Source organism: Morone saxatilis, unplaced genomic scaffold (genome assembly GCF_004916995.1).
Source record: "Morone saxatilis isolate NCDOM2014 unplaced genomic scaffold, NCSU_SB_2.0 Contig18, whole genome shotgun sequence".
NCBI classification, from domain to species: Eukaryota; Metazoa; Chordata; class Actinopteri; family Moronidae; genus Morone; species Morone saxatilis.
In genome coordinates, this window is record NW_023339740.1 from 18,900,302 (window position 1) to 18,910,659 (window position 10,358).

The 10,358-nt window shown below is 40.3% G+C and overlaps 1 protein-coding gene across 1 annotated transcript in view; it reads right to left on the bottom strand.

Moving 5' to 3' along the window:
• Nucleotides 1-1,905: 1,905 nt before the first annotated feature.
• myg1 (myg1 exonuclease) overlaps nt 1,906-10,358 on the bottom strand; it is an 18,074-nt gene continuing 9,621 nt past the window's right edge. The window contains exons 5-8 of the mRNA XM_035662680.1: nt 9,878-10,000; nt 8,830-9,011; nt 2,256-2,487; nt 1,906-2,161 (exon numbers count right to left, since the gene is read on the bottom strand). Of these exons, the coding sequence (XP_035518573.1) occupies nt 2,298-2,487; nt 8,830-9,011; nt 9,878-10,000 (495 nt within the window). The 3' untranslated portion in view covers nt 1,906-2,161; nt 2,256-2,297. The remainder of the gene's footprint in view (nt 2,162-2,255; nt 2,488-8,829; nt 9,012-9,877; nt 10,001-10,358) is intronic.

Consider the following 10,358-nt stretch of genomic DNA (forward strand, 5'->3'; position numbering starts at 1 on the left):
AGTCTATTATCTGTGTCGTGAAAAGAAATGAGGACTGAAACCACAAGACACATGTCCGGGCTCGATATTGAGTACGCTCGATGGAGTGGGAAAGAGAGATACAAAAGCAGTGGAGCATTTCTTGTAACTAGCCTGTCATTCTCTTGGGACTGAATCCACTAACAACAGGTCAGGCTGGGGGCAGGTGTTCTGCTGAGACTCTCAGTAGCCATTTTTCCACTGCGTGGCCAACTGGGACTTGCCAGGGCTGGAGAAGTCTGAAAATGCTTACGACTGAGGACCAACACAAAGGTTTGGTCTGTTGCTGTGTCATTAGAAACCACAACGCAGACGGAAAATGATCCTTGCTGACAAAACAAAGTATTAAAAATGTTTGCTTTGTTGGTAATTTGGGTGGCAGGAAAGGACTTAATGCTGGCAGGATTGTGTGGTTCTGCAGGGGAATATAGAAAACACACAAAATAACAGACAAAAATTCAGTAAAGGCTTTTGAGGATGCTTTGAATTTTAAAATACAGTCAGAGCATCTTGTGATTTCCTGTGCACAGCAATCAGGCAAGTGTACTTGATCATGAATAAGACTGAAATTGTGCATGCAATGGCAGAGTGGTTGCTGGAAACTCAAGTCAATACATATTATTATTGCTAGTTTTTAACCTTTTCAGTTTGATGTTTCTCTCTCAAAGTGTCTGCAATTAGACTGCTGTAGTGAATATACCTCTGCTGTCTCCTGCTTCTTTCAGTGAGGTATTCGCGGGGGGGGGGGGGGGGGTCATCCTCTGTATCTCCCAAAACAACACAGCACTGGTTGGCAGTGATTACAATATGAACCATGTGACTGTAAAAGGCTGTCACAAATGTGTATAGATTGGATTGAGACCTTGGCTGAGATCCAGTACAATAGAGAGCTGAGTAATAACACTAAAATGTGTATGTGTGTGTGAGACAAAGGTAGTGTGGAAAATAAGATGCAAGAGAAAGAATATCTATCCAGAGCTATTAAAAATAGCCAATACACTCTCAGCTAAAAGGGAAAGAATAACTTGAGACTAAATATAGATTAGACGATACACAAAGAGCTGCATCATTACGACGATTCCATTACAATAAATTACTAGACTTAAAGGCATCAAATGTCTCTGAGCAAGATCCACTCAGCATAAAAGGCATCTCTGTTTCAATTAAGACAGAAACCAAGAATGACAAAGAAAGACGATAAAAGGATCTTGTCACTGAAGAATTAACAGTCCGCACCACTGAACACAAAGAATGACAAATGAGGAAAAAAGAAAAGCGGCAGAGCAACGTTAACAGCTGCAAGTAACAACATGAATTATTTGCTTTCTGCTACGGCATTTACAGTGACACTGGCACTGATGGAAATAAAATGCACAACAATTGTACAGCAATATGTTATGTTGGGGCATGAGCAGCAGAAGGGCAGCCTCATGGAGAATGCAATAAGGGAAGAGTAACAGGTAGAGATAGGGAGGGGGGAGAAAATCTAGAGTATTAATGAGAAAATTCAAGGCACATCCCCTGACTTTATTACAGGGAAATTGACTGTGCGGCTCGTCCCAGTGCCTGTAACCTTGTCACGACACTGGCTGCCATAAGGAGCACCTCTTTGTGGCGTTGGAAAATTTAATTTCTCAGAATTAATCAGGCCTCATTATTGACGCTTTGATCTTGGAGCCAGGCGGAAGTAGCCTCTGCCTCTCTTTGTAGTGTTACATTTAATGTCAGGATGCTGGAAATGAAAGGATGAACCACTGTCCAGGTGTCTATATAAATCAACCCTTGAAAAGGTAAGACCGTGGTATTCACAGGCTTTGAAGATGTTGGTCAGTCAGACTGCCTGTCTATCATATTCCCTTGACAGTGAAAAAAAGAGAGAGATATGAGCATAATTAGAAAAACAATTGCTTTATTGCAGGATTTAACCGAATACTGAAATGTTTATGAGGGCAGAATGTAATCCAAATAGTCTTTTATTGCAAATGAACAACAAAACAGACCTACATTTATAAGAACAGGTAGAGAGAAAGAGAATATTGACATTGAGTCAACATTATGATTCAGAGTGAGTCTGTGTTGGAATATAGGTAATTAGGGAACTGGTCCAAGGTTATTTGGCTGCCATTTCCATACCATCCCCATCCTGGCAAGGAAGAATAAAACAACATTAGCCCTGGCTGGGACGAACAAGCGGCAAACTAACATTTTAATCCTTGCTATCCTCTCTATAGACTGACCCCGAGAAACAAAATGTGCTCTTGGCTGTCCTCTCTGACCCTTCAGCTGCTTCCATTTGCAGGGGACTTGGCGGCGGCTTGCAGGGTCCTCCGGGCCATCTCCAGGGCTCCTTCCTGGTTCTTGTTCCCGCCAATAAAGCCTCCAGCGTGGACGAAGATGCAGTCCTTAATCCCACTGAGCTCCGACAGTGCTTCATCACGAACACCGCGCCACTCTTCCAGCAGGGACAGCCTGGGACAGGAAGACAGAAGGGCAAGTTGGCTTAGAGATGGACACTATGTGGTCAGCTGCTCACTTCCTGTTGACACACGGCTTTTGCAAAACACACTGTGCTGTACATGTATGCACAAGCAGAAAAACATCAATTATAAAACCAGCTCCTGAATGATAAATAATAAACAAAATATCAATGAAAGAACAGAATAAATCTAAATTAAGTTTTTCTTTGGATTAAGTTTTCAATCAATTGAGAAAAAATAAATAATGAGAATAAATTGTTAATTGGATCAGTAGTGGCAACTAATACATTGTACGATGTGAATTAAATTAAAATTTTATCTATTTATGATTATTGATGATCATTCTGGTCTTATCAGACTTCATGACCAGGGGTAAACTCCTACCATCAAAGGTAATCTGCAGTAACCCTCACACATAGGATCCCCACAATCAGCCCCAGCAAATAGACCAATAAAAGATAGCTTTATTCTTCTCCAGTAATGTGGAAAATCAAAGATCTGAAGTAGCAGTTGGAAGTCACTGGCACCGGAGTCAACAGGCAATCTTACAAAATGGGAAAAAGATTGGCACTGTGAGGGTTTACGAGCTGACCTCGACAAAGTGTCTCAGTTCAGAGGCTGAACATTCATAAAAATGTAGAGCAGCTCATTTGCCACCCACTGCATGTGGCATACACCTGTCTACAGCCTGGTGCATAATGTAAAACACATCACCGCCACACTAGTTCTTGTTAGTGTGTGTGTGTGATTCTTGCCTTGATGGAGTTATTATCTCCATTATATCAGACTGCTCTTTTTCGCCAAGTATTGATATATTTAGTGATGTTTCATTCTGATTCTGATTTAATTGTGATTCCTCACTTCATCGCTCACCCTTTCGCCCTCCCACAGCTTCTGAAATCGTTTAAATAGAAAAGGCTAGAAAGTTGCTAAATCCACTAAAAGCTTCAGATTTCATGAAAAATGTCGCGCCAACCTCGGGCTCTTCTGTCACATGCTTGATGAATTGTGGAACTGAACAATACAGTCCAATCTGTCAGACATAAAGTGATATAGTTGTCATACACGGCTGTAGTTCGAAATGCATTAAGTGTCTCTTGTTCTTGATTTTGAGGGGTTTATTTCCCAGACATTCAGCCTGCCTTTGAATATTTAAAGCCTTTCTGTAAAATATCCTCTTAAATTGTGATAGTCAGAGAGTGAGGAACTAAAGTGAACAGTAATGTCAATTTTTTCACATGTACATGTTCACTGAAACTCGTAATTCTCTAAGTCTGTTCTCCATGCCATTATCTCAAGTCTCCACCATCTTCTCCTTATAAAGACTGTCATAGGACAAACCTTAATCCCTGTTAAATGAATCAACCAATCGATAGCTCCACAGTATGGCTAGAAAACGAGCTCAAGAGGAAAGGTCAACAGGGCTGGTAATGAGGGAAGGAGTAGGAGGGGGATGACTTGTTGTTATGACAGTCCAGGAAGCTCTGATTCTCAAGATGACCCGTCTAAAAATAATCCCACAATTAGCAAATTAACTTCTCACCCGCCCAAGACCGTTACTATACCATAATAAGGCAGACACTGGGAATTAGTGCTTCATTAGGAAAAAGTATAATACTCAGGATTAGATATACCGGAGATAACAGGTAATTAAAACATAAAATATCAACAGCATGTGTTTAGTGGTGTTTTACAGAACTTGAGCCTTCTGTTCAGTCTTCCTCTCCAAGACGACAACCTGAGACACTTGTATAAATGCAGAGGTGTTGAATCCTTCTGCAGCTTGCCGACTCATAATTCAACCATCTTGGCGATTTTACACACTTCACACATTTTTCTTTTTCCTTTCAACAGGGGCCACACCGGTGATTTAGCAAACTGATATCACCAGAGGGCCAAAGAGGGAGGAAAAAAACATGCATAATCTGGCTCCTTTTGAAGAAACAAGATGGCTTTTTATCTACCTATAAATTATGATGTCACACAGATTGGATCTGAAATGGTTAGTTTAACTGATTTGTCGACTGACAAAAAATAATCAGTGGCTAAAAACGTCAAACATTATTTAGCTACAGCTTCTGTGAAGCATTGCTGTTTTTCTTTCACCTTTGTAACAGTTAATTGACTATCTTTAGCTTTTGGAGTATTTGTCAGTTAAGAGGGGAAGAAGTAATCTAGGATTTCTGCTTGTGCAAAAGTTTTCTCCATTTTCTGATTATATATATATATATCTTATAATTAAAAAAATCGTTGCAGCTCTAATACAAAAACACAGTAGGTAACAGTGACAGCAGCCAGTGTGTTTTTTTTCTAGGAATAGAGGTATGTGTTCTGGCTCATATTGCTGTCAACCTACAGTATTATCCTATACACTACATCTCTAAGGAAGGGGTTGCTTCGACTCCTCTCTTCCTTCTCCCGGCTCACATTTCCTTAGCAATGTGATACTGATAAAAATAGACCTTTCCCCCCCCAGGTGCAGTCACAGGGACACAGGTGATAACAACACCCCTTTCGCAGAGTCGGCACATGCCCACGGGGAAGAAGCAGGCCACCCAGAGAAAGAGCCATCTGGATATATGTTTTTTTTATCCACCTCACAAGCCATTGTTCTGATGTAGCCTCACACCAACTGCTATGTTTGCATTAAATTAAATCTTTGAAGTGCTCTGCGACCACAAGCAGGTGCCTGCCTTTTTAGTTGAAAGCGCTGCCGCCTGATGAGATTCTGCAGCGGAGTGGAAAAAAGTATAGCGGAGGGATGGGGCGAGGGAGGGGCGGAAGGTGTGAAAGGTGAGACAGCGAGATAGGGGAGAAGGTGGATGACAGGGGAGAAATAGGATTAATGGGGAAGAAAGCAAGACAGATAGGAAGAAAGGTGATGAAATGGAAGAGGATGATTATAGGACAGAGACCAAAGTACTGTAAATAAGAGAAAGAGACATTGAGAGAGACAGAGAGGACCTCATGGAAAGAGGTGAAAATAGAAGGCAGGTAACAGAGCACCCACTGGACTGAATCAAAACGCTATTCTACCCCCTTCCTGTGTCTTTGGGCAAGCCACAGTGTATCAACAATGAGACATGTAAAACACAGGATAACAGCATAACAGCACATACTGTCGGGGGGTAACAAGACATTTGAAGAGCATGGTGGTCAGGTGGAGGAGGGTTAGAGACCATCTACAGGTCTTAAGCCTGGCATGAGGTATATCTGAGATGTCACACACCAAAATAACAAATTTATCTCAATATATGACACCTTTCATCTTGAGACCCTTGGTTCAAATAGGGAAAATTCCACAAAACAAAAATGAAGAGCAACATAGTAGTCACTGGCGGAGTCCGCCATTCTAGTGCCAGATTAAAATTTGCACAAGAGATTCCCGGGAAACAATACACAAAGGTAATCCCATTTTAAAATTTTTAATTTTATCAAAAAGCCTCACGGTTTACTGTTCTCTCTTCTAATGCTGTATCAGAGCTGCTAAGGCTAACCGAACACTTGCTACTTCTGCAAGGTTTAAAAAAAGCATTCAACTGGCAAAACACAGAGTGGCCTTTATTCTGAAGCAGTCACAGGAAATTGAATTTATTTGTCATTGTTAGTACACAAAGTATAAGACTAAAAGAGTAAAAGTGTTGTGTAACAAGGTAAGGTTAAGCTAATTTTCAAGGATAAAAAAAAAAGTTAGACTTGTATCTCTTAAATCAATCCAAAGACTAGAAATCATAAAGAAAATGTCACAGCTTGTCACAGGTGTAAACAAAATTATCTTCTTTTTCACGCCTGTTAACAAAGCTGTCTTTTATATAAACCATTACATTTTGTATTAAACTTTCCCTCGGGATTTAATCTGGATTGCATCTGGCTTCTCCATGAGGGAAAATTGCTCTCTAAAATCATTTAGATGGGGGGTTGGGATAAATATATAAAATAGAAGTCAAAATAATAATTATTCACGCAAAAAAATTGAAAGCTGCATGATTTGTGCTCCAGGGGAAATAACTAATAAGAGTGAAAATGTCCAACCAGAAGATGAGTTTAATTGTTTTGTGCAAAAGCCAATATAATTTTCTAAAGAACAGAATGACCCTGAACAATTGCGGAATGTATTATGTGGAAACATTTGGCAGATTCTTTTATGATCATGTAGGCCTACGTGAGTAAGTGAAGTGAAAGGACAGTAAGTTGTCTGTGTGACTAAAGATGGAGGCAAAATAAAGTGCATTTAAATTTTCTATGATTCATATGAACACACAAAAAAACTGAGTCTGACCAACTTCATTAGTTGATCCACAGGCAACATATTACTTTCTCGGTTTGCATTAGCAGTCAACTCCTTCCTCATCCCCTGAAGTATTATCTCCATTAAGAGCTTCAATTTTCAATCGCTGGTATCGCAATGCTAGGGACAAGGTTTGATGGCACTTTATCAAATTTAAATCCAGCATCTAATCCCCTTATCAAATTGGAGTCCTTTCTCGAATGTTATTTGATTTTACCCTTCAACACTTTCAACTAAAAAGTAAAAATAACTACAACTCAAAAATGTCTGATTACCTTTTGTTGGCCGGAAAAGGAGGAAGCTCAACAGTTTTTATTAGCAGCCTAATTCATGGTCACAATCTGATTAACTACAACCTGAAAATATGATGAGCACCGCAACATGAAATGTTAATTAAATGCATGTAAGAGAGGAGTTGCCACTCTACAGAGCATTATAGAGCGATGAGTCTTTTTTACTCACAAACGATCCTTGGCAAACAAAGACACCAGCTGCACAGAGAACATCCAAACATTTTATTTTAGCTGTTAGCGAATTAACGTTAATTAGCTACAGCTAATCTAATGTGCTGCCGGTGATGTTGTCTTATCTTAAACAGTGACAATCGATGAGAATAAGGCTATAAATGAGAAGCCTGCTGCCTCTACATCTGAAAAGCACAAATCACTACCAATATTCTTCCACTTCAGTCACTGCTGCTCAAGTACACATGGTCACTGCTACCACTTTGAAGAGCAGGGATCAATATCACGGCACAAGTCATTAACCTTAGAGCATGACAACCAAATCCAGCATGAAAAAACATCGAGGAAGCAGCATGGCGGCTGGAGAGGTGTCCTGTCACAAATATAAAATGGGGCATTCTATGTAATAGCTAATGTTCAGTCAGTATGTGGTGACAGATGAAACTGAAAATGTGTCTTTCATGATAAGCATGGAGCATGTTTCCATACACTGATCATGTGTGCTGTATGCTGTGATTTAGGGCAGTAGTTAAACAAGTATAAGACTCCAGTGGTGATGATGACGTTAATAGAGAGGCATTGAGGGTTAGAGTATGCGACGCACCTCAGGTAAACAATTCCCCTCCAGAGGTAACCAACACAAACTTGAGAGTGTGTTAATCATCTGACAAACTGACACGCATATCGTAGCTTGAAGGTTTGAGGGGCTTCATTATTGCTAAAAGATGCAGAAATGCTACGCAACAACAGCAGCATGCACAATGGTGACAGAAATATTTGGTCATACCGCCCAGTACTGGTTACGAGGAGACAATGGTGTGTATTCAAAAATACGCTGTTGGTCTATAGGAATGAAACTCACATTTGATTCACATTCATAAAAATCCTGGAGTATGTTTAAGTAAGTGGCTGTAAATAAAAGCTGTCACAATCAGCATGTACTGTATATCTGCCTGCTTCCTGTATTTGGAGCAGAGGGTGTAATTAACACTAGGAAAACAAAAAGGAAACACCTGACTGAGGGGTGGGCATGGAGAAAGGCCTCGGGTGTCGGGACTGTTTACATCCTCTCAGCTCCTTAGAGAGCAATGTGAGATCAAAACCTCTGCCTTAACTAAAGGATCATCCTCATCCTACAAACAAGTCCTCCCATCCAAGCAGGAGTTAGTCTCTCACCGGATGACACGTCAAACCCTCCGTGAGCAGTTGTCAAATGGTCCAATAAGCATGAAAGTTAAATCATACACCATGGCTCGTCTCCGTCACCAGAGCTCAACTCAATTCAACACGTCTGGGAGACTCCAGATCTATGCCTGTCACTGTGTTTTCCACCAACATTTAAAAAAAAAAAAATCCTGAATTTCGTGTGTGTGTGTGTGTGTGTGTGTGTCTGTGTGTCTGTGTGTGTGAGTCAGTGTCACAACATCCTTGTGAGTTCTGCATGTTTGATATCTGCTAAGGTAACTCATGCAAGGTTTTCTCTCCACACATGAGATCACAAGCTGAGACCATGAAGCAGAAATGGCATTTAAATAACCTTGAATAAAATGTATCTAAAAATGGACTTTGGGTGAACTCGCACCTGTTCTGGAAGGTGTTCAGCCCGGCAGGGACGCACTGGACCCTCCACTGTCCATTCTGGTCGGGGTAAAGGATAAACTTGATGGGTGTCTCCACCTGGAGCTCTTTCTCCAGGGCAAACAGATGCTCCTTCCAGGGACAACCGCCCTGGGAGAACAACACTACCTCCCCACTGGGATCTACCTGGAAACGGGAGGAGAACCAGTAAACTGGGTGACTAATGTGAATATACACAAAGAGTGGAGACCTTCAGCTTTAGTAGAGAGAGTAGAGACGTTTTTATGTTTTTTCTTCTGAGTAATTTAAGATTTGTTAAAAGAAAAAATAAGGACAAAGAAAAGATAATAACTGCTTGAACAACTTTATGATTAAGTTTATCAACAAGATTATAAATAATACTAGAGGATGTGATCTAATTAGAGCTAAAATATGGAGCCAGAACAGAGTCTTTAGTTTTTGGCACCGAAAAAATACAATTTGCCATTGAAATAAAAAATGAAAACAAGAAAAATATTGGAAAACGTTCCCCCTGGGAAAAACAACACAGGGACTAAATATGGAAACCATGCAGCCCCCTCAAATCCCTTCCCTCAACAAAACCGAAAAAAAAAAAAAAAAACACCCGATTGTCTATAGTAATAGTTTTTAAAAAGATAATAAAAGTTTTTCAAAGTCAAAAACTAAAGGCTCTGTTGTGGCTCCATACTAAACTGCAATTTCACCATTTATCTCCCAATTCATTGAGAGCAACACAAAGGATGTAAGTAAAGATTTGTTGGAATCCCCCTTCTATTACAGATGATGGACCAACAACTATTTGGAGATGTTTGGTATTATTTTTTGTATTACCAATACATCAATACTGTACATTACAATACCCAGTTTACACGATATAAATTATTTAATAGAAGGGGAACACATGAGAGAGAAGAGAAAACCAATATACTGTTGAGGTGAACGATGGACAATCAAGGACCCTGTGCCAAATTACAATGATTACAAAGGACAACAGAACAAAAATGTACACATTAGCTTGCGCAGTCTTGTACCTGATGCCTCTCCTTAACAGCATCCTCCACCACCGTGCGAGCTGGCAGCCAGGAGGACTGGTAGAAATCCAGACGGTCCAGGAACTCCTCCCCAACCATCTTCATAGCCTTTTTGAAACCCTCCTAGTAAAAACACGTGTACAAATACATGTTACTGTCACATACAGTGTAAGAATATGAGAGTAATACTGTATCATATAACGAAGGCAGACAACTGACGAGTCCGACTGCTCAGAATCAAAATCATTTTAGCTTATGATAATTCACGTCTTTTGTCAATACTACACCACCTCTGAATTCCAATAGAGTTTGATGTCAAATACAATGGGGGTGATCATCAGCTACCCATCATGTACGGCAAAAACCCCATCCTGGCCGCACTCTCTCATAGTCTTGTGAGGAAAAACTCAAGAGAGCACAAGAAGGAGGGACAGACTTGCTATCACAAAAACTTGAAATCTGATCTGAATGCATCTGACTG